Genomic DNA, 23,950 nt, shown 5'->3' on the forward strand with positions numbered 1-23,950 from the left:
CATCAGTTTGTAAAATGAAAAATAGTATCGCTCTGCTCAATGATTTTTAAAAAATATAGTTGTATTTTATAAGAATATGTAACTTATGATGATATACAATGGGCTTATTATTTTTAAATGAATTAATAAAAGATTTAAAATTTATTTGTTTTAATTGCCATTATAATAAATATTGATAGATATAACCTACATAAACAAAAGCTCTCTGGGATCCTCAATAATTTTTAGGAGTAGACAGGGGTCCCGAGACCAAAAAGAGCTACTGAATTAAAGTAATGGCTTTTCAAACTGGATAATGAAAACATTACCAGAATCCAATAAATAGAAAATATTATCCAGAAAACAAACATTTTGCTGTTGAGTCACTAAAGTACCGAAACCTAACATGGAGAATATCACTTTAATCTTCTTTCCCACCCTTTGTGCAGTTTTCTTCATTAATCAGTTTGCTTCCACCTACTGCTGAGATCAATTATCATTTTCGTTCTATCTTAAGTAACATTTATTCCACCTAGAGACACTTGAAAGAAGAAAATCATGCTGGTTCTATTTCTACCCTTCTGATTAAAGAGCAAAGAGTGTGTGTATTAAAAGTTAGCAGATATCTCCTTGTTTTAAGAGAACTCTCTGCCCTGACCACATTTTCTCTTCTCACTTTTTATTCCTCTGTCCCAAATCTGAAGGATATAAGAGCTGGGCTGGGGTTGCCCCAGCCAAAGGCATGTCAAACATGCAGATGGAAACATTCCTCTTTCTTAGCCCCAGGCCCTCCTTTGGTTCTCCATGCTCACACACAAAGCAGAAGTTCTAAATGAGGGGGTCCTGGGATGGATTTAGGGATTCTGTGAAGCTTCTGAAACATATGGGAAACCTTGGATGCACGTGCGATGTGCATTCTTCTGGAGGTGAGGGCCCGTAGCTTTCACCAGATGTTGAAAGAGCCCATGACTCTAAATATGTTCAGAACTTTTCAACTCGAGGACCCCTTTGGTTAGGGCCATAGGATTCCATGGATTAGCTATACTATCTTCTTCTTTTTTTCTGCTTTCCTGAACATTCACTAGAATGCACAGAAGAAAGGTAATTCCTTTGAATGAGACATTACAAGCAAGGGGAGTGTTCATGCCAGAAAGCACAACATTCACAATGCCAAGTCAATATTAATGTCACAAAGGTGTCTACCGAGGCATCCTTGACTGAGCACCAGCATCCTCTGAGAATTTCTGCCCTAAAGGGAGGGGCCAGGATGGAACAGAATTGAGCATGATCATCTTAACCATCCAATGATTAGCAATTTACAAAGCAGCAAAACTTGTGAATACAGGTTTTGCATTTAAGTATTTCACATGCACAGGTGACAGTGACATGTACCTTCAGAAAGATGGTTTGGGTTTTCCCACAGTATTTCCCACATGCGTTCTCTCCACTGGTGGAATATAAAACCTGATGGGCGGGAATTCGTGCATAAGCCAGTCTTTTCTCTCCCCGAATCATCCAGATGATAATGTCAGGCATACTGTTTTGTGGCTGGTCACGTGAGTAGACAGAAAAGGAAGAAAAGCTATGATGAGTCTAAATGCTGAAGGAGCAGAGACCCTGCAGGCCAGATAGGCCTGGTCCAGGGCCCTCATGGCTCCTCTTACCCCAGAAGCACTGTGGTTAGGGCTCTGCCCCAAATTCCTGAGACTGATGTCTCGTAGCACCACATTGGGAGCCTGCAGAGCTGGGAGGCAGGCTGCAGCTGGCCAAAGGGATCGAGGGAAGCAGACGGCCAGCTTCACCTGCTAAAAGCCCCACCTACTCAGCTCTGCAAGGTATTTTAGGAAACATCCCTGTCCTATCTCACACATGAAGGAGCCCTGGTAGTGCAACAGTTAAACGCTCAGCTGCTAACTGAAAGGTTGGCAGTTTGAACCCATGCAGTGGTTCCATGGGAGAAAGACCTGGAGATCTGCTCCCCTGTAAAGATTACAGCCCAGAAAACCCAATGAGGTGGTTCTACTCTGTCGCATGGGTCACAGAGTCAAAAATTGACTCGATGGTACCTAACAACAACGACAACATCTCAAGGATCATTTAAAGGGCGTCATCAGCAGCAATCGAAGGGTACAGGTTTCTCACATTCTCCCAGACACAGACAGAGCATGGCTGTCTCACAATCCAGGTCCTTCCGCTGCCAACTGAAGCTAGCATTTTTACTTCTCTGTATTACACTGATCTGTCCCTTCATCTCTTTACTTGAAATATTTTCTGACTGTAGCATGATAATGATAATGACTTTTCCCTCTTTGAAGATCATTCTGGGGCTACCAACTTAAAATTCCTCTCCTGCTCTGACTTCAATGGCTTTTACCCCATTCATTCCCAAGCCTAACTCCTTGACTTCATCATCCCTCCCATCTGCTCAATATCCAAGATGATGTACTAGATTCTTCAACCATCCCCATCCTTGGTGCCATTCCACAGAATCTTTCTTCCTTATTAGGTAACGTTCATCTAGTTTCAAAGGCCCACCTCTTCAGTTAGCTGCATTAATTTATCAAGCCAGTCCTCAACTTCGGCCATTGCGGACTTCACATCTACGTCTCCAGACCTCATCCTCACAGCTGCCTCCTGTATCTGGGAGAGAGATACGGACCGCAACTTTTGGATCTGAGTATCAAGAATTGTGACATTAGATTTTCCTTCCAGGAGAGGCAACGTGTATCTAAAGAAAAAGCAACAGAGAATTTTGTGTTTCAGAACTGTCAAATTCACTATGTTTGGTTTCCATTTCGTAAACCACCCCGACTTCCTAACTCTACAAACCTGGTTTAGGCTGAAATTGAATATGGCATTGGCAGCGCAGACCTCCCAAATAATGTCTCCTAACTCTCAGGAGCCCTGGTGGCACAGTGGTTAAGTGCTTGGCTGCTAACTGAAAGTTTGGCGGTTCAAATCCAGCAGCTGCTCCATAGGGGAGAGATGTGGCAGTTTGGTTTACAGCCTTAGAAACCCTATGGGGTAGCTCTACTCTGTCCTATAGCGTTGCAGTGAGTCAGAATCGACTTGACAGCAATGGGTTTGGTAAATCTCAGAGGAATGCAAGGGGGTTAAAATTCCAAAGCAATTCCTTAGGTTTGACCTAAGGCCCATGGAGTCACTGGGAAGAGTATGGAAACAGAGCAGCAGCTGGAAGAAACTGGACTTCCCTTCTTTTGCTTCTTCGAATTACTGTATAGATCCATAAAATGATGGAGGAGGAAGGGAAACTAGAGATCACTAGTTGATGGATTCTTAACTTGGGAACTGGGGACCCCTAGAAAGACCATGGGGAGGCCTTAGGAAGTCCAGGAATCTTTGGAATTTATAAAGATAAATGTGTGCCTGTGTCAACATGCAGTGTAACATAATGAAGAACACAAGCTTTGGGCCAACAATCTGGGTACAAATCCTGGCTCTCCCATTTACTAATGCTGTGACCTTGACCACTTACTTAATCTCTTGTTTTCCTATCTTCAAATTTGGGATAATAATATGTACCTTTTAGGATTGTTGTGAGGAGTAATGAATTAACATACGGAAAGTATTTAGAACCCAGTCTGTTGCATAGTAAAGTCTAAATAACATAGCCCTCATCGTTATCTCACCACCGTCATCATTTCATCAGATTCTCAAAGGGGTCCATGAGTTCAAAAAAATTAAGAGCCATTCGTATAGGCCAAGTCCTTATTCCCAATGAGAATTGGTAAGTCTAGTGACGGGACCACAAAGATCACAGAAAACAGTACAGCTGGGACCAGAGTCAGCTTTCAGCTGCCAGTGCTCCCTGCCACCGTGGCAACTGGTGGGGGCTACGGGGGGGTGGGGTATTGCCACCAATACCAGAAAGTTCTACTCACATTCTTCCTACCTAGAATTTCCAGTTATTTGAATGTCACGCAGCTTCTTCAATAAACGGGGTCCTAGCATGACTTCCCTTAAGCACTGAATTTCCTGCTACAGTAAAGCTAAAAAGACTCCAGTTTGGTTCTTCAAAAACAGTTCATATCACAAATATCAAAAGATACGTCTGTGTTTTGTTCAGCAAATCTTAAATTTCACAGGCATTTCCCATGTGAAAGTCATTGTCAAATATTTGTTTGGTTACATTAATAATTTTGACAACACTTGAAGGGTGAAGTCCCTAGAATGATTCTTTGAGGCAAAAATATATACAGAAGCTATGTCATTAGCTCAAAAGTCACATGTGGGACCCTCAATAAGCAGATGTTGACTGTGAGAAATTTGTAGTACAAAGAGTAGCTACACTGATAAATAAGACTCCGGGCATCAGAGGTGGCATTTCACCTTCTGGAGACTCTGTCTCCTCATCTATAAAATGAGAAGACTGCAAAAGATGACCCCTGAGGACCCAGTTCTAAAATTCTCTGAACCTAAATTCCCAGCATACTTTAATTTCAGCTACATGTCAATTACCAAGTTCAGCCACCAGATGGCGAAAGGCGATAGAGAGATTTGGGGCATTCGCTCAGAAGCAAAAAAAAAAAAAAAAGGTCCACGGTTCTTGCTGTGGAAAGTATTCAATATGTTTTTCTTCTGGAACTTCCTCTGTCCACCACTTTCTTAGCCAATATTTAATATGAGTTTCGAATGAATCACTTCCCCCTTTGATTTCCAAATGCCAGAAGATCTGAGCTGTTTCCCCAAGTCGTAGTTATGAAAGGCCCTCTGGCTCAAGTCAAATCCATTGGTTTCACCTAACAGAGGCTAGGCCACAGTGCTCATTAGGCATTTTGCAAGAGAGGAAGTGGAAAGGCTATTTCTAAAAATACATTTATGAATTAGGATCACTGTTCTGAATGGTGAAATCTGTGCTCCATCCCTAGATCCCATTCTCTGGGGTAGCCAGGGATCACCTTTCTTCGAAGCTGGTGGGAAGCGGAAGCACAGACCTGGCCACCCCTTCCACAGAGTCCTTGCCTGAGGCTGGCCTGGGAGGTGCTTCCTGGAGGGAGGCCAACCTTAGCCTCCTTGGCTCCTTTAGAATTGGCACCTGATCAGAAAGTGGAGCTTTTCCTGGTGGTGATTCAGAGACAACTCCTAGTTAAGGCTGTTTAAGGAGCTTGAATAGTTCAAATTCATTTTTCAAGCAAACCCTAAAAACAGTTCTAGACGCTCTGATAGTTCAAGGGAGGACAGCATGGCCAGGAACTCTGAGATACAAGTAAGATCACTGTACCTTGTGTCTTCTATAATTTCATCTATCAGCTTCCACCACACCTCGGCCAGCTGGTTTGCAGGAATTTTACTTTGTATCCCTGATTTCAAAGCCTCAATGTTTGATTGCTGAAGAATTTGGAGGAAAAGGAAATAATTGATCATTGTGTCTTCTTACATTATTGCATTACATTCAGGAAAGGTTTAACTTTTATTTAAAAAAAATATATATATACATATTAAAATGCTTAATGGCAGAAAAATTAGAGGTTTTTTTAATAGCACTCACCATAGCTTAGTACTATTTATTTTTCTTCAAAATACAATCAACACTGAAATCTTCAAGCAATAGAACAGTCTTTCCAATATAGTTTTGACCTTTGAAACCATGTAAATATTTACATATTCAAAGAAATAAATAAAATAAAATTAGCAAGGATGGGGGAAAATAAAACTAAAGTGGAAGATAAGCAGAAGCAAATGGACATAACTTATTTCAAATGAATCTTATAACTACACTGAACCCAGGTAACTTTTGAACACACTACCTTGACTACGGATCCTCAGTTTAAAGGCAAAAAAAGAATCATAAACATATCAAACTTTAATTAATAGGTCTGTTTTTCCCAGTAGTTTACCTGTGGATTTTAGGATGAACAAATGAATAAAGATGTTGAGGATGATGGAAGTCAGGTCTCTCAGTGTTAAATAAAGGAGTTAAAAATACAGAAATGGGGAAGATTAGAATAAACCCTGTGGTACTGGGCTGACTCTGGAAGTATCCTTATGAACTCGTGACTTCTAGCATTAATAGCTGTTGAAATATAGATAGGTGTGTACGTGTGCCTGTTTGTCTCCTGAGAAGGCCTAGAAGTAATGAAACTCCAGAAGAAGCACACCTAGTATCCAGAGCTTGTTTTTTAAATGCCATTTCCCACTAAAAGAAATCAGGGCTCCTTGGAGAAATGGTGATTCTAGGGCTAAGACAGGTGAAGCACAAGGTACAAGATGAAGAACTGTACAATGGAGAAGATCTTCTTGTGCCCAAAAAGCAAAGAAGTACTGAAAAAAAAATATGCAGCTATGTCTAAAGGGCAGAGAGCCAGTTTGAAAGGGCTCCTGGGGGCAATTTGAGCATCGAAAATAAAATAATGGTAAGAGATTATACCCTATTTATTTTTTTGAATAATTTATTTTTTAATCTTTATTTTATTGAATAAAATAAAAATTTATGAGTCCATTCTAATATATAAAAGGAATAAGAAATTCATGACTCCATTCTAATATATAAAATACTGAATAAGAAGTAGAGAGAAAGGAAAGTTCTTTCTTGCTGAGAAAATGCTGACTAATGGACGTAGAAGGAATAATTGAGTGTAAATATTACCATTTGCAGCTATCATAGTAATAACTCATGCAGGCAAGAATCATCAATGGATGTTAAAACTAGTGGATGGAAGTTTGATGAGGAACAGTATATTTGCCACAAATTACTTATCAATTATGAAAAAGAGAATACAATGAAGAAACATGGACACCATCTTAAACAAGAGGTCAAAATTAGTATCACCAATAAGGGGACGGAGAGAGCCCTGATGACACAGTGGTTAAGTGCTCTGCTGCTAACCAAAAGGCCTGTGGTTTGAACTCACCCAGGAGCTCCACAGGAGAGAGACCTGGAGATCTGATCTCATAAAGGTTACAGCCTCGGAAACCCTATGGGACAGTTCTACTCTGTCGTATGGGGTCGCTATGAGTTGGAATAGACTTGACAGCACACAGTAACAACAAACAACAACAATAAGGGGACAAACCAACACCACGTGCCTCCTGATACGTAGTTGTTGCTGGGTGCCACCGAGTCGATGCTGACTCACAGTGACCCCATGAGACAGAGTAGAACTGTCCTGTAGGGTTTTCCAGGCTGTAATCTTTACGGGAGCAGATTGCTAGTCTTTATCCCACAGAGCTGCTGGGTGGGTTCAAACCGCCAACCTTTTGGTTAGCAGCTGAGCACCTAACCGTTGCACCACCAGGGCTCCTTTCATCTCCTGATACAATGCACATAAAGGACACAGAAAAGGGCACACCATCACTTGTGTGTTATTCATGCCAAAAATGTATAGAGTAAATCTAGTCAGGAAGAAACGTCAGACAAACACAAATGGAGGGGCAATCTAAAAAATAACTGGCCTGTACTTTCAAGACTATCAAAGACATGAAAAGCAAAGAAAGACTGAGGAACTGTCCTTAACTGAAGGAGAATAAAAAAAAAAAAAAAGAAAACCAACAACTAAATACGATGTGTGATTCTGGATTCCCTTCTGGACTGGGGACAAAAATAACTATAAAGGATGTTACTGGAAAAATTGACAAAATTTGAATCAGAACTGGGGTTATTATTATTATGGGGTGTCAACGTGAAGTTTCTTGCTTTGATAATTGCACTGTGATTATATAAGAGAAAGTCCTCATATACACTGGAAGACCTTATATACATTTTGGAAATGTACACTGTAGCATGTGGGGTAAATGGTGTTTGCAATTTACTCTCAAATGATTCTGAAAAAAAAAAACCAATAAAATAGAATATATATATAAACACACATATATGTGTGTATGTGGATGTGTGCGTGTGTGTGTGTGTGTGTGTGTGTGGAGAGAGAAAGAAGCAGAGACAGAGAGAGGCAGAAAGAGGAAGCAAACGAAAAAGCAAATGAGCAAAATGTGAACAACTGGTGAAACTGGGTAAAGAATGAATAAGAGTTCTTTGAGCAATTGCATCTGTTTTGTAAATTTAAAATTATATTAATGATAAAATGTTACCAAAAATTGAAAGAAAAAAAAACCCCTAAAGGTTGAAGTTAGTAATACTAAAACATTACTTCTTTTTTTTTTTTAAAAAAAAAAGTCATAAACCCCATCCAGATGCTGCTGCTCAGCCAGAGATGCCTCCCTATGTGTTCTCAGAAGGCGTCTTTGACTTTGTGGTCTACGTACGTGGTGCTTCCTGGAGTTGTGTATCAGGGGCTTTGGGCATGGCTGGAGCAGAGACTTAGTAAAAAGAGGCAATTACTGGGGAAAACAGGTATTCGCATCGCTCTGCAATAGCTAGTAAGAATAGAGTTAGCTAGAGGAATTCCCTTTCTATCCTAGCTTTACAAGGGAAGCTCTCATAACAGACCTTCCTGTAACTCACTCATAGGGTCACCTGAATGATAACACACATGGATCGACGCCCACAGATGCTGCAAGCTTGAATGTCCATGCCCTTCTGTTCCTGCTATGAGTTATGGGCTTACCAAGAGCCAGCTGTGTTCATTCCCAAACCTGTGCGTGTTGTGTCTATTATTGTAATCATGTAATCCTATTGAATATTATGTAAGCCAATGAAATATTAAGAACAGAAAAGAAATTATTTCTGTGAAAACTAAATCAAATGCTTTGGGAAGAGTCATAACGATGGCAGACACTTTTAAAAATGCTATTAAATTGGAGCAGTGCAAGCCTACAGTAAATGATTGTGCGTAAATCATAAAATCTAGGACGCTGCCTGGAAGGGGACGTATGAAGCAATCTAAGTTCTGGCTCCACTTTAATGAAACCCAAACTGAAAATCATACAAGTTATGTGTTGTTTGCGCAACAAAGATAACATAGAACTTACATTAAAAAAAAAAAACCCTCAAAGTTAGTTAATAATTAATTTAAAAAGCAAAGAGAAGAAAAAGGTGGTGATCCTATATCAAGAGACGAGCAAATGAATACACACTTATGCATATATATTTTTCTTTACCCATCCTGTTTCAATTAACCCAACTAAGGCTTCCACTCTCCAGTCTTCATTAACTGAAGAGGTGTGCTTTTTGAGTGTACTCTGAAAGCAGAAAGGTTGAGCAGTGCCCACCATGAGAACCAAAGGCCCTGATCATGGAAAGCCACCGTCTGTGCAGATTCACATGGAATTAGGGCAGCTTGGTCAGTGGGAAGGACTGAGGAGAAGAACCAGGATGAAAAGAACTAAAGAACCCCCAAGACGTTATTAGAAGAGAGTTGTGACTAATTTTCACCAACCCCCCAGAGGAGAGGGACTGGTCATTAATACAATTATACTGTATATCCACTGCACTTTATTATAGGAACAATTACACTTAAAAAAAAAAGTGCTAGAAGGTGGATGTGGGGGCGAGCCGTCTTCTACCATGCAGGCAAGAATTACTCCTTGGTGATGGCAGAGCAACAAGGCAGAAAGAGCCTGGGACCCCAGCATGATGGAAACTCCAAACCAGCCTTGGACTGCCCACTTCAACTGTTACTAAAGAAACAGCTTTTCTCTTGTTTACCACTATATTTTGAAGTCTTGTGTTACAGTGGCCTAACCTGCATCCTAACTGATACATAATTCTCTCTGGTAAAAAGGAAGTGTAGAAAAGAAAAACTCACCAGCCGTTCTGCCATGACTAGGAGAGTGTTCACTGCATCCAGGCGGTGACTAATATCCTCCCAGTATGAAGTCAGGGTAACAACTGGCTTCGTGTGGGCCCAAGGCAAGTAATAATAGAAGTTCCCTGGTGTAGAACATCAGGGTCAGTGAACACTGGACATTTAAAATAAATGACACATTTACTAAAGAGTGGAGGCCTGGTGGCGCAGTGGTTAAGAGCTACAGCTACTAACCAAAAGGTCAGCAGTTCGAATCCCACAGCCGCTCCTTGGAAACCCTACTCTGTCCTCTAGGGTGGCTATGAGTCAAAATTGACTCGATGGCAATGGGTTTACCAAAGAGCTGTGCAATCTGTGCTGCTAATTAATCCAGATGCTTGGGGGAATGGTTAGGGTGGTTGGTTCTTCAATTTTATAAAATTACGCAATTGAGGGAGAGCTAAAAAGTTCTTCTTCATTAGGCCTGCTTTTGAAAATCTCTCTCAAATACCCTAGTAAACTGAGCACAACAATCTTAGGATCTTTAGTGATTTGGGGTTATGCACCTGAACATCAATGATCATTACACAACCATTAAAAACCCAGTGCCGTTGAGTTGATTCTGACTCAAAACGACCCTATAGGACAGAGAAGAACTGCCCCATAGAGTTTCCAAGGAGCACCTGGTGGATTTGAACTACTGACCTCTTGGTTGGCAGCCACAGCACTTAACCACTATGCCACCAGGGTTTCTGATTGCACAACAGAGCAAAAGAAAATAGAGACCATAAAAGGTTAAGGAAATTAGATTGAATGCATTTGTCCCCGAAAATTCTTGTTCTAAATAAATATTTTTGTTGGAAATGGGGCGAGAAAAAAGAATTTTTGGCTCCTTAAAAGCCTTAGCTGGCTATCATAGGGTTTGGTATTACTTAGGCCCTTAATGTGATTAAAAATTAGCTGATGTTTTCTAGGGTATTTTAAAATGGCTTGTACAAAAAGTAGATAAAACTACAGGATATTTGGATCGGAATTCCTCTCTCTTCGCAAACCATTTGTCAATACCTTTATTAGGGTCTTCTCATATGCTACCTTCTATTATGATTCATCTTATGCACTATAAAGTCAGCTCCTTCAACACAGGAACTTTGTTCACCTTTGTTCAAATGCAGTTATTTAATCCTGGTCATAGTGCGGGTAATAGAGCAAAGACTTGATCTTCAAGTGCCCAAGCCTGAGTTCCACCCACTCCAGCTACTCAACATAAGAAAGATTTGGGACCTGGTAGGGCAGAGGTGGGCAGGAACAGGAGCTGTTTTGGGGAGCTCAGTGTTCAGCAGAGTGACTATCATGTGACAGGCAGAGTTGGTGTTAAAACTGGGCATGGGAGAGAGGCACTGGAGTTCAGCTCCTGGCAATGGGGTCTGCAACTTCTCAGGTTTGGCCACTCTCAAAGATGCCTGAACTCCAACTGCACTCTCTTCCTCATTCAGCCTTTTCCTTTCCACTAATCATATGCTGGAGTCCCTGGGTGGTGCAAAAGGTTAACGTTCTCGGCTGCTGTTCTTGGAGGTTCAAGTTCACCCAGAAGTGCCTCAGAAGAAAGGTCTGATGATATGCTCCCCAAAAAATCATCCATTGAAAACCCTATGGAGCACCGCTGTACTCATACAAGTGGGAGTCAAAGCTGACTCAATGGCAGCTGGCTTTTTGGCTAATCATATGCTGGGGGTAATATCTGTCAGGGGAGGAGGAAGGGCATGCTTCTTGCCCCAAGGTGCACCCTCTGTAAATGTACACAGGAGAGAAGAGTTTAGGGTCAGTCTTACCATCAAATATGGCACGGCTGTATTGGGTTGTTGATGCCAAAGGCTTACAGGTTGTGTCAAACTTGTTGCCATAGTTCCCAATGCTAACTTCAAACTGAATGGCTTCGCCAACATCTTGTAACATGGTGGCTGAATGGAACACAGCAGAGAGGCTGTACTTCCGCCTTCGCTGATATTTCTGTAAAGTATGGCAAACATAAGGCTCAGCTGTAACTCCTTTTGCTCTTATTTACATGTGGATTTATAGTAGATATAATTCTAAATCTAACAATTAGTCCTAAATTAAATACCAGTGAAGAACAGTCTTGAATCCAGCAGCTCCCCTTGTACTCATACAAGTGGGCAAATATAAAAGCACCATTGTGTTAATTGCAGCATTGAGTGAAATAGAGAAAAAAATGAAACAATACAAACATCTATCAATAGGCCGTTGGTTAAACAAATTATGTTACTTCCATATAATGGAATGAAAGTTCATAAAACACTGAGGTAGATCCATATGTGCAAACATGGAAAGTAAGTTTATTTTTAAGTGGACCCATTAAATGTAATTTCTAACATTGGTATATACACGAAGAAAGTCTGGAAGACTATAAACCAAACTGTAAACAGTAATTATGTTGGGAAAGGTAGAGTGAGTATGGTGAACTTGCTAACTTATATATTTATTGTTTGAATACTTTAAACATTAATTTTCTAATTAGGAACAACAGTAAGGATTTCTAATGTCATATTTTAAAATAATGAAATTAGGTGGACATTTCTTTGAAATAGGAACCAAATCTTTTTCCCTCTTCTCTGTTTCTCACTCTGTTTTATTACTAGTTTACTAAATGTACGCATGTGTATGAGGAAGTTGAAGACAGGCCCAGCAATGACCACGCTGAGTATCAATTCACCTGGCAGAAATGACCATGAGCCCTTCAGGCCTTCCCTCATGGGAAGGGCACATCAAGTCTCTTCAGTTCACATCTTGCCCAAAACCCTCACTCAGCTGGCATCTCTCCTTCTTTCTGGACCACACCTCCACTGGTCTTCAGTTACTTTCCCTTCCTCAGTCAACCAGAGCTAGGTAACGGTTTAAGTAGCTGTACTTCATTATGTCCTAGGTATTTTTATGCTTGCCATTTAATATTGTCCCCACCCAGAGTCTGCTCCAGAACACTCTTAGTAACCAGTTCCTCTGTCCACTAGCCCAGCCTGGGGATCAGACATCAGTGGCTACGACAGTGTAGACACGTTGGCTGTGTGCACCACTGGTGAACTTGTGAGACCCAGGAGTGATCACTCTCAAATTGCTTAAGAAATTTTTCACCATAATAAACTAAGTTTGAAAACCCTAAAGAAGGAGCTCCAAGCTTTGTAGTCCTTCAGTATGAGCTCTGGAGGCCACACTGGGATCAAACTCTGGCAAATGATGATTTTTTTGTTGTATTTATTTTCTTCTGTTACTACCTAGTTATTAAATTGTGTAACACAATCTAAGAAGGAAAGTGGTGGCACTTTTCACCTCTAGGATACTAATAAAAATTACTTGGTTCCTGTAGGATAGTTATTGTGATGGTTAAGACTGTGTGTCAACTTGGCTGGGTCATGATTCTCAGGGTTTATATGTGATCATTCCCATGATGGGATCTGCTGTGAGTAGCCAGTCACCCCTCCCCCCTTCCCACTTCCCTTCTGCCCTCAGGGCACAAAGAGGACAATAAACACCATTTAGAGAAGTCTGGAGCTTCAGCTTTTGTTCCAGGCCCTTCCTGAGTAGCCTTGGGGCAAAACTGCCTACCACCTGGGAAAGCTAAAGAATGCAAATTATAGTGTTTAACATGGCTGGATGTTTCTTCGATTTTGTAGGGCCTTGGGGCTCTCTTTCTGATCATCAATTACCAGTTTCAGAAATAAATTTAGTGGGGGAGGATGATTTTGTCAAACAAAAATCATGAGCAGGTAAGCAGCTCATGAAGGTGCCATGGGCACACAAGACATAGGGTGTTAAAAAGGTCAGTGACAAGGAAACCGTGTGTGAAAGAAAATCTCCCAACTTGCCATCTTTGGTCTGTTTAGTAAAGACGGCTGATGGCTGGTGGAGCTGAAGGAAGAATCTGAATGGGTTGTTTCAGGTAATATTTACTGAGCACTGAATGTGGTGCAGACTAATGGGAGATCTCAAGGCAGTTCTGATTCAGCAAGGGAGAGAACGCAAGTTCATACAATGCTCCCCAAATATGTTAGGTCACACACAAGGAGACTGGAAAGGAGGAGCAGGGAGCAGATGAGACAAAGAGTATGGTCTGTAGGTGGCCTAGCAGAGGTTCCAAAGCCAGCAGGTATTAGAACAATGGTGGGTTTGCCTCATTTGGTCATCTTCTTCTGCCTGCCTAACACCTACTGTTGAAGTGGCTAGGCTGAATCCTGCTGCATTTCTCTGAGGTTATCCTGACCAGGCCCATCTGGAGCAGCAGGTCCAAGCTCTAGAGAGATGGGTGAGCATCAGTTTGCCCTTATGCTGCAGCCTCTTCATCTCTACCAGAAATTTCTGTTACTTGCATATGACTCAGAACACAAGGCTTTTTAAGTTGGGCGAGGGTCAGAACATGGGACCTTTGTAAGTTGGACAAGGGTCATGATCACATTCTATGTTGTCCATTTTCATTAAGCCTTGTTGGCAGGTAGTGTGGGTGGCACAAATCCGCACATCTCGCTTTCTCTCTTACCAGGGCTCCTGGGTGCTTGGAGTGTGGTTATCTTAGCTCCTCTCCAGCTTTTTAATGTTGCTGGGGTTTTTTGTTCTTAATTTCATTTTTGTTTTCATTAAATTGATGACATAAACTATTTTGCTGTCCGTGTTTAATTATTTGGAGCAGATAAAAATAACTGATTTGTATTCTATTACTGTTATAAATAAGATGTAGTTTATACTGTTGACATGTACTATAGGCAATATAGATGGTTGACTTTTTTTTTTTTTTTGCTTTTGTTTTTACTAAATCCATGACATAAGCATCTTTGCCTGTATGTGTTTAACTATTTGGAGCAGAGATAATCGATTTGTTTTGTGTTCCAGTTAGTACAGGGTTTTCCTTTATACTTTGTTGGGTCTCTTTCCCCTACTGCCATTGTGGTTGCAGCTGATGGAGAGCTGAGTACTGGCACAGGAGGCAGGCTGGAGGGAGATGGAAGGTGGATGGAAGGCCGACTGTGAGAGACCCAGGAAGCTGGCCTGAGCCACTGAGAGGTGCCCATTTCATTGTGTTTCCCTACTATTGTCCCAGATCTGGAAGTAAAAGCTTTCAAAAAATTGTAGTTTGGTCTCTGCTGTGATGTGGGGAAATAAGAGCCTGTCCAAGCTTGGAATGGAGGAGTAAAGAAGAGAGCGGCAGCAGCCTGAGGAAGGTTGCGGGATGGGGATGATTTGCAATGCAGGAGGAGGTAGCCCTGTGCATTGGGACATCGGTGAGCTGGCTGTTCTTGTAAGCAATTTCGATTTGTGGAACATGCAAGCATCTTCCTGGGATTCTCAGAAATAGTTGGGGAGGTGAACTTGGAAATGTCCTAGGCTTCCTGTCTTCAGTGAGGAGTGGAAGCTCAGAGTTGTTTTAACATGGGCCTTCAGGTAAGTACAGCTTCACACTCTGGGAAGCCTGCGATACACCAGCTGCCTCTGAAAATGGAAATAATCAGTAGTGGCACCTGTACTAGTTGGGCTGACTCCTGTGAACACCTCCCTACGACCCCACAACCCCAGTTAGCAAACAGGCCATTTGATTTGGGGGTATGGCTGCTCTTGCCAGTTTCCAGTAGGGTATTAACACTTCAGAGAGTTCCCTGGGTGGCGCAAACAATTTGTGCTCGAGGTTGGAGGGTTGAACCCACCCAGAGATGCTGCAAAAGAAAGGCCTAGCAATCTGCTTCTGTGAAGATTACAGCAAAGAAAACCATATGGAGCTGCTCTACTCTGTAACACACGGGGTTAGCGTGTAGTCCGTAACACATGGGGTTAGCACGTACTCTGTAACACATGGGGTTAGCATGAGTTGTAATCGACTTGATGGCAGTAGGTTTTATTAACATCTCAAAGGATGAAGGAAGTCTCATCAGTCCATGGTGCTGTCATAGGTAGATCAAGAGGGTGTTGAAGGACACTTTTATGATTCAGGTCTCCAATTCTGCCAGGGCTGACCCTTTGGTCCCTGATGTCCCCTTCAGGCCTGCTTGCTCAAGTAGGCCAGTACCAGCCATTCCACCACCATGCATTATTTCACATCATGCATTATTTACATGCCAACAACATTTACCTCAACAACCAGCAGGTCATCGTTTGAAATGGGCTCAAGCTTTTTATCTGGTGGTGTTTTTTCAAGAAAAGTGCATAATTCAACCAAGATCCTGCCTCGGTAGGCAACCCCTTCCCCCTGAGAAGTAAAAGCACAGGATTATTCCTCTAGGCATGAACAACAGCAGTTAGAACTCTGTCCCTCTTAGAGCTAGTCCAGCTACAGAAAGTTTCTCCTTCCCATGGCCCTAACCTCCAAAAAGGAGCCCTATGACACAGCGGCTAAGTGCTTGGCTGCTAATCGAAAGGTTGGTGGTTCAAACCCACCAGCCACTCCATGGGAGGAAGATGTAGCAGTGTGCTTCCTTAAAGAGTACAACCATGAAACCTTATGGGGCAGTTCCACCCTGTCCTATAGGGTTGCTATGAGTTTGAATTGCCTTCATGGCAATAGGTAACCTCCAAAATGAATTAGTCAGCAACTTTCCCACCTGGATTCAGGTCTTTGGTATCTGAAAGAAGAGCCAGCAATTTCAGGAAGGATTCCTGGGATGTCAGGGCTGAATGGGATCTTAGCCATGGCCAATGTCAGGAGTTTTCAAGTCATGCTCTGAATCTGGAAGTTTTTAAGTCATGCTCTGAACCTGGAAGTTTCCAGATCATGCTCTGACTCTGGAAATTTTCAAGTTATGCTCTGAATCAGAGGCTGGAGGCGGAGGTGGAAGGGACTCTAGGACTCCCTCACCCTACTTCAGCTCTGCATTTTCTGTGCTAGCTTGGCTACTCTTCTCCTCAGAAGAGGGAGGCTGCCACGTTGGCAACCAGGACAACTCTCGCAGTAGCCAGGAAATAAAGGAGATAGATGATCTGGCTGAGCATGAGGATGAAGAGTGGATATTCCTCTTACTCTACCAAGTGGCTGCCACCATCCATTCTTCCCAGCTGTACTGCCAACAGAATCTTCTGGAGGGGAAAGGAGGGCTCCCACCTCCACAGCCCATCCTCCACCCTTCCCTCCCAGGGCTTTTTCTCTCTACCTCAGTCCCTTTCTTGGGCCTTGGGAGATAGCTAAAAGATATTACTTTGGCTTCTAATGTGGTGAAGTGAAGGGGAAGATCAGATCAGGGATAGTAAAGGGTTTCATCGGGCATATCGCCTCCAATTGTTTGTAAATTCCTGGAACATGGTGTTGAAAATAATTTCCAGGTAGCACTGCGGTTTGTTAGGAAAGAGTGCCAGCATTGATTACCGATGTCTACCATAAGTCAGGAGTGGGGCAGAATGGTCACACTGTGTATTTGCCATCACCAAATTAGATGATTCCCAGGATCCTTTCCTATGCTTGCACCCTAAGACTTGAGGAGCCAAGACTTCTATCCTTCAACACTATATCAGTCATCTGGTAGGTCTATATTGGGGCAGTGGATGTCCCTTAAATATGAACCTTAATTATAACCATTATAAGAAGGACTTACCTTAATCAGTGCTTATTAATAACAAGTTTAACTAAGAAACTAACCTTTCCAGTATTTAGCTCATCATAAGGGTCTGGGAATCCCGTGTATTCTCTGGGGCTTCCATAAAGGTTCAGATAACAAGGTCCAAATGTTGGAACAAAGCCCACCTCTGTTTCTCCTGTATTTGCTGAGATATAAGCATTATTATTAGATTTGGGGCTTTTTAACATTCAATCTACTGAAATAAATGTTAGCTATTAGTTGGCTAGGTGAGACTGTTTGAGTTAGTTGTATTAGTGCAAATTATAAGCACTTGTGAAACTAGCCAGATGTCTTTTTTCTTATTGCCATAAAATAGTAAATAAAAAAAATGGTAGGGTTATAATCTTACAAAAAGAGAACACTATTCAAATAAAAAAATAATAAGGCTTTCAAGTGGATTTTCACATTTTTATATTCATAATTGGCATTGTATTAAACGTGTCATTGGCAATTGGGGAGCCAATTGGGAGATGAAGACCTTAGGGTGCAAAGTGGAAAGCATTCAGTATCTTTCAACCTAGAGATCAATGTTGAAAGTGGGGGAAAGTTATTTATTTCAGAACAACTGACCTACTGCCCCATATATCTGCTTACTGAACATAAACAACAATAACAAACGTGCTATATCTCGCAAATAATTATTTACAATGAAGCTGAATTTAGGAGAAACATGAAACATAAAGGAAAGCCTGAGTAGCATGTTTGACTTAAGCTGAGCCATGCAGGACAACCATACAACATTCATGCAAAAACTATTACTCCAGCAAAACTATTTTTGAGACAGCCAAATGTAAAATTAAAACTAAAAAGGTTCTAAAAGTAACCAATTGATATGTTCTTAATAGGACAACAGCAGATAGGAAGATCTAGTAGACAGCAAAATTACAAAGCATAAACCTGTGTATGATGTAGCCCCAGCTCCCGAAGATGAGAAATCTACATAGTAAAAATATGATTGGTTAAACAAGAGAAACACCAGCATTATATAAGAGACACTGAAAAAGTTAATCAAATCCAATGCTTGGTAAGTGGTTTAGCAACACCAGAGAGATACCAAATTCAGGCCCAAATCAAATGACCCTTTTGTAATTTTTTGTGTGTTTAATTGTGCTTTAGGTGAAAGTTTACAGCTTGAGTTAATTTCTCATACAAAATTTACACACACATTGTTATGTGATCCTATTTGCAATTCCTACAATGTGACACCACACTTCCCCTTTCCACCTTGGGATTTCCCCTGTATCCATTCAACCAGCTCCTACCCTTTTCTGCCTTCTCATCCCACCTCTGGATAGAAGCCACCCATTTAGTCTCATGTATCTACTTGAACTAAGAAGCACACTCTTCACATGTATTATATTACGTTTTATAGTCCAGTCTAATCTTTGAAGAGTTGGCTTTGAGAATGCTCTTGGTTCTGGGCTAACAGAGAATCCAGGGCCCCTTCTGTAATTTATACGAGTCTCACCAGTTAAATGCAAAATGACTCAAAACTCTGTGACAACAGGCAGGACCATCACACATGAACTAACCTGATCTCTCCAGCACTGAGGCAGCAAGGCATCGGGGCAGAGTTAACTTCACACGGCCAGAGGCCTGGTGAAGCTACCAACACCGTTTTTAATAAAGTGTTTACTTTTCTTACGTCTGACTTAGTTGGGAACAAGACCAGAAAATCTAATATAATCTGAGGCTGTATAAACAAAGGCCTTGAAGCACCGGTGGCGTGGTGGTTAAGAGCTTAGCTGCTAACCAAAAGGTCAGCAGTTTGAACCTACCAGCTGCTCCTTGGAAACCTTATGGGACAGCTCTACTCTGTCCTACAGGGTCGCTGTGAGTCAGAACCAACTCAACAGCAAGGAGTTGGGTTTGTTTTTATAGTTCACTGTATATTGTTTGATTCAAAGTACGGTTTGATTCTTTGGTGGGGATGACAGCTGCTCATTGCTATCTTGGAAACTCTGTAACAGGCTGTCTTCACTGCCTGCAATGAGAGAAGGCCTCGCAAACAGGAGCTGAAACTATTTGTAAGAGTTTTTAGTTCTTGATGTTACTACCATACCACTAAGAAAAATGTTTATACCACCATTTCTTGAATACTTACCTTTAGGTATTATTTGATGACTTCTTGCTATGATAAATGGATTTAATTCATTTTACCCCCTCCATACACTTTTAGCATGATTTTTAATTCCCGTATTGTTTACCTTTATGATTTAATCTATAGTTTTTATATCTGGATTTCTTATTTATAAGAAGAGGCTATTGGCATGCCTAACTTTCCCCTCCACTCCTCTTCTTCCTTCAGCTTCTAATCTTTATCTTCTGTACTTTTACATTGCCATGGGTAATGACATTTACGTTCTGTTCCGAGCTTTGGCTCTAAGTTTTAATAAAAAATATAAAAATGAGAAGTATCATTTACATTACATAAAATTGTTCTCTGCAGAGAAAAGGAAAGGTGATCACATTTCCCTCATCGCAGCTCCAGTGATATGGTCCCTATGCCCATCAGCAAGGAATGTTCAGATGGCATCTCTTTCTTACCTTCTTTCCATTTGCTTAAAATAATGCCACACGTGACTTTATATTTGGACTTAGTCTTCTTTGTTCAGTCCTTTGTTTTTCTTGGAATTTCTAATTGACTTTCTTTTTTTCTTCTTGACAGAGCAAATCAGTATCTTCTCTAATATGTTCCAGGTTCTTATTCCGGCTGTCTATTGCTTGGGTTAACAACGTTTTTTTTAAAAAGCCTATCATGTCCTCTCTTAAACAAGACAGGGTGAGAAGCCTTGAGTTTCTCAAAACAAAAATTATATCCCAAATTCTCTCACTTTATTCAATATGTTTAATCTGTTGGCAGTTACAAAAAATTTTTATTGTTATTTTTGTTTTGCTAATACATAAATGAGCTGCTGATATTAATGTCTTAACATTAAATTTTTAATCTTGTCATCTTTACTCCTCCCCTTCATTCTTTATAACAATTGCTGGCATATGTACAGAACCGTAATGCCAGGTATAGGTGAGCAGCTCTTAGTATGAGAAACAACAGAAAGAAAAGTGTATTACTTATCAACGAACGTTAGCATGAAAACGAAATACACATCATTTCAGGGAGCGGAGATCACTTGGGTCATTGCCATCTGACCTCATTTTTTTCTGCCAAAAGAGTCAGTTGAGAAGGAAACATTATTTTATATTTGGGTGAATTTATGTAAATGCCACTCTAAAAAATACGGTGCTAGCACTCTATATTGACTCTCAAAAAATGATATAACAGCTATTAGCAAAGAGTTTTGGGATTTGACCAAGAAAATCCAGACTGTGACACTGTTGGTGGCCTCGATCATTATTAATTAATTGTTTTGCTGGCCGTAGCCAGAACATCACTGAAACGATTCACTAGGTTCCTCACATTTTGCTTTTAAGAAATGAAGTCCACTGCCAGGTAGCTACCCCAGTTCATTCTGTCTCCAGAAGTCCTGGGCCCTGTTTTATTCTAGCTCTGCTCAGAGACTCACCTTCTACTTCCCCACCAGAGGCAGCAATCTTAGAAAGGTGTAGATACGTTGTTCCAACTACATCATTTTTGGTAAGACGGTCCCTGTGTAAAAGAACAAGTTAAGGCCTGTGCCTATGGAAATGTATCTTCATTTTTAGCAATAAAAAGATAAAGCTAGAAAAGACCCTGGACCTCAGAAATCATTCTGTTCAGTAGGTCTCAAGCTTTAGTGTACTTAAGAGTCACACAGAAACCCCCATCCTCATCTCTTGCCCAAGTTTTTGATTCAATAAGCCTGGGGTAAGGACCACAGTCCGCATTTTCAACAAATATATCCCAATTGATTCTGATGCAGTGGTCCTCCAACCACATCTTGAGGAATGTTGGTCTACTTAGGCAACTCATTTTACAGGTGAAGAAATTGAGACACAGAGAGGTCAAGTAATTTGCCTCTGGCCACACTCAATACCATTATCATAAAATGAATAAGTCAATTATAGCCACATTATGTGAGATAATCACATATAAAATACAAACTTATTTTGTATGTATTTATATGTTACATAAAATGTATCTTATTTTGACATGTTCCTACTAATTATTATAATAGTGTAACAATTATAATGGATTATATCTAAGGGTACATTATAGGGAGAAAAATTTCCCTCCAGTTCAATTCAAATACTTACTGAGCACTATGTGGCAGATGTTTCTCTGTGCAGTTGCTTGCCTAGAACCTAAATTTTACCTATGTGGTAGGACCAGTTTGCCCACCACAAGTATGTGTAACTTTGCATATCCTTCTATGGGTATCTTAGCCTGTGAGTTTAACCCATAAAATGATCTCCCGCTGGGCATGTAGTAAGTATAAAATATCTTGTGGGTATTATTAACATTCTTGCCACTTCATTCGTCTTCTTCTCTACTCCATCTAGCGACATGCCCACTCAGAAGTCCAAGACTCCGTGGGAAATAGGGAAGGCTCAGTGTTTGGGGGAACAATCAGAAGATAGTATACTGGGTTATAGAGAATGACTAAACACAATTTTCATGAGAAAAATTCATTACTTATGGGTATTATATCACATGCATGAGTTTGAACCTTCTCTGCTCATACAGGAGGATCTAGGATGCATTTAAAGTATTCTTAGCTTTCCCTCAGTTGTGCAAATACCCTACAGGGTACATAACCTAAGATCTGAATCCAAGGGTTACCCAATTAAACGGGATCCCTCTGTGCATCCTACTCTACTCCAAATGGCTTTAGAGTGGGCTAGCTAAGTCAGAAGTTATCATCTTAACTCCTCTCATTCTTTATTTACAGTGCTGTCATATGCACAGAATCATAATGCCAGGTGTGGGCAAGTAGTTCTAGGTATGAAAAACAACAACAAAAAATCCACATTTGTAGTGACCACAGATAACTCCGGAATGGCTCATTTAGCAATCAGCCTGCTGCAGAGCCCATAGGCCAGAGTGGTCACCTGAGGAACCCACACTCGGGGTGGGGGGGTTCCTGAGGCCCCAGGACCACCTTAAGAATGTGGGCTGAGTGTCCCAAGTGCCTTAAAAGTAGCTTACACTCACCGGAGGGAGGTATTTTGTCCTCAGGACCCTTCCATGGGCCTCAATTAACTGTGATATGGTCACTGAACAAAATGAGACCCACTCCCCTCCTTCCAATATGCCTTGTTGCCCTATTTACATAGTTCCAAGTACTGGAAATCTTGGTGGCGCAGTGGTTAAGAGTTCAGCTGCTAACCTAAAGGTCAGCATTCAAATCCACCAGGAGCTCCTTAGAAACTCTATGGGGGCAGTTCTACTCTCTCCCATAGGGTTGCTATGAGTTGGAATCAATTCAACTGCAATGGGTTTTGGTTTTTAAGAGAGTACTAACATGAAAGCCAAATACATTGGACCAAAGGAGAAATTATGGAGACAGTCACACAGGGTGGGAGGCCAGTTGGGTCTCTAACTGAGAGACTGTGGGCAAGTTACCTGACCTGAGTATCATTAGTGTCATCTGTAAAATGAATCTAATAGAACTGGTTATCCTATTGGGTTACTCTAAAGACTAAATGGAAAAATGTCGGTAAGGTACTTGGCACAGTGTCTGGCACTTGGTAGTGCTCAAAAAGCAGTAGCTAATAGCATAACAAATACTGCTGATGATGATGCTTGCCATGTTTCCACTCTCAGAGGGCTAAGGGCTTCCAGTTGACTGCTCCATCCAACTGGAACATACTCAAGAGTGGCCTCATTGTGGCCAATCAGTGCTAGGAGGTTGGTTTGGTAAGCAGTCCATCTGAACGTTCCAATGAATTTTCTTTGCATTCAATCAGCTTTGTAGCTTTGTCCATTTTTCTTTCTAATGAGAACAAAGAATTGTTCTCAGAATATTTTGGATATTCTTTACTTCATTTCTGATTCTATTTTGGATGAGCCTAATCATATTTACCCCGACAAGTCTGTCAGTTTGTCATACTGTGAGGGCTTGTGTGTTGCTGTGATGCTGGAAGCTATACCACCAGTATTCGAATAACAGCAGGGTCACCCATGGCAGACAGGTTTCAGCTGAGCATACAGACTAAGACAGACCAGAAAGAAGGAAAAGCTCAATACCTTCAGTCAGAACAAGACCAGGGGACAACTACAGATCAGACCATCAATTACTCACATTCAAGTTCAAACTGAAACTGAAGAAAATTAGAACAAGTCCATGAGAGCCAAATATATCTCACCTGAATTTAGAGACCATCTAAGAACAGATTTGATGCATTGAACACTAATGACCACAGATAAAACGAGTTGTGGAATGACATCAAGGACATCATCAAGGAGAAAGCAAGAGGTCATTAAAAAGACAGGAGAGAAAGAAAAAACCTAAATAGATGTCAGAAGAGACTCAGAAACTTGCTCTTGAAAGTCGAGTAGCTAAAGCAAAACGAAAAAAAGATGAAGTAAAAGAGTTGAACAGAAGATTTCAAAGGGTAGCTCAAGAAGACAAAGTATTATAATGTCATGTGCAAAGACCTGGAGATGGAAAACCAAAAGGGAAGAACACACTATGCATTGTTCAAGCTGAAAGATCTGAAGAAAAAATTCAAGCCTCAAGTTGAAATACCGAAGGATTCTGAAGGGAAAATATTAAACGATGTAGGAAGCATCAAAAGAAAATGAAAGGAATACACAGAGTCACTATACCAAAAAGAACTGATCGGTGT

General features: G+C 41.0%; 1 protein-coding gene across 5 annotated transcripts in view; it reads right to left on the bottom strand.

Annotated features, from left to right (window-relative positions):
- MYOF (myoferlin) overlaps positions 1-23,950 on the bottom strand; it is a 190,013-nt gene that overhangs the window by 66,207 nt on the left and 99,856 nt on the right. For 3 of the 5 annotated variants that reach the window (XM_049856041.1, XM_049856040.1, XM_049856038.1), the window contains exons 16-24: positions 20,746-20,828; positions 18,119-18,157; positions 17,242-17,366; positions 15,745-15,861; positions 11,450-11,627; positions 9,642-9,766; positions 5,222-5,328; positions 2,515-2,707; positions 1,372-1,527 (exon numbers count right to left, since the gene is read on the bottom strand). In XM_049856041.1, coding sequence (XP_049711998.1) covers positions 1,372-1,527; positions 2,515-2,707; positions 5,222-5,328; positions 9,642-9,766; positions 11,450-11,627; positions 15,745-15,861; positions 17,242-17,366; positions 18,119-18,157; positions 20,746-20,828 — 1,123 coding nt within the window. The remainder of the gene's footprint in view (positions 1-1,371; positions 1,528-2,514; positions 2,708-5,221; positions 5,329-9,641; positions 9,767-11,449; positions 11,628-15,744; positions 15,862-17,241; positions 17,367-18,118; positions 18,158-20,745; positions 20,829-23,950) is intronic. The other 2 variants (XM_049856042.1, XM_049856039.1) reach the window with 1 other exon arrangement.

Source organism: Elephas maximus, chromosome 16, assembly GCF_024166365.1.
Source record: "Elephas maximus indicus isolate mEleMax1 chromosome 16, mEleMax1 primary haplotype, whole genome shotgun sequence".
Lineage (NCBI taxonomy): Eukaryota > Metazoa > Chordata > Mammalia > Proboscidea > Elephantidae > Elephas > Elephas maximus.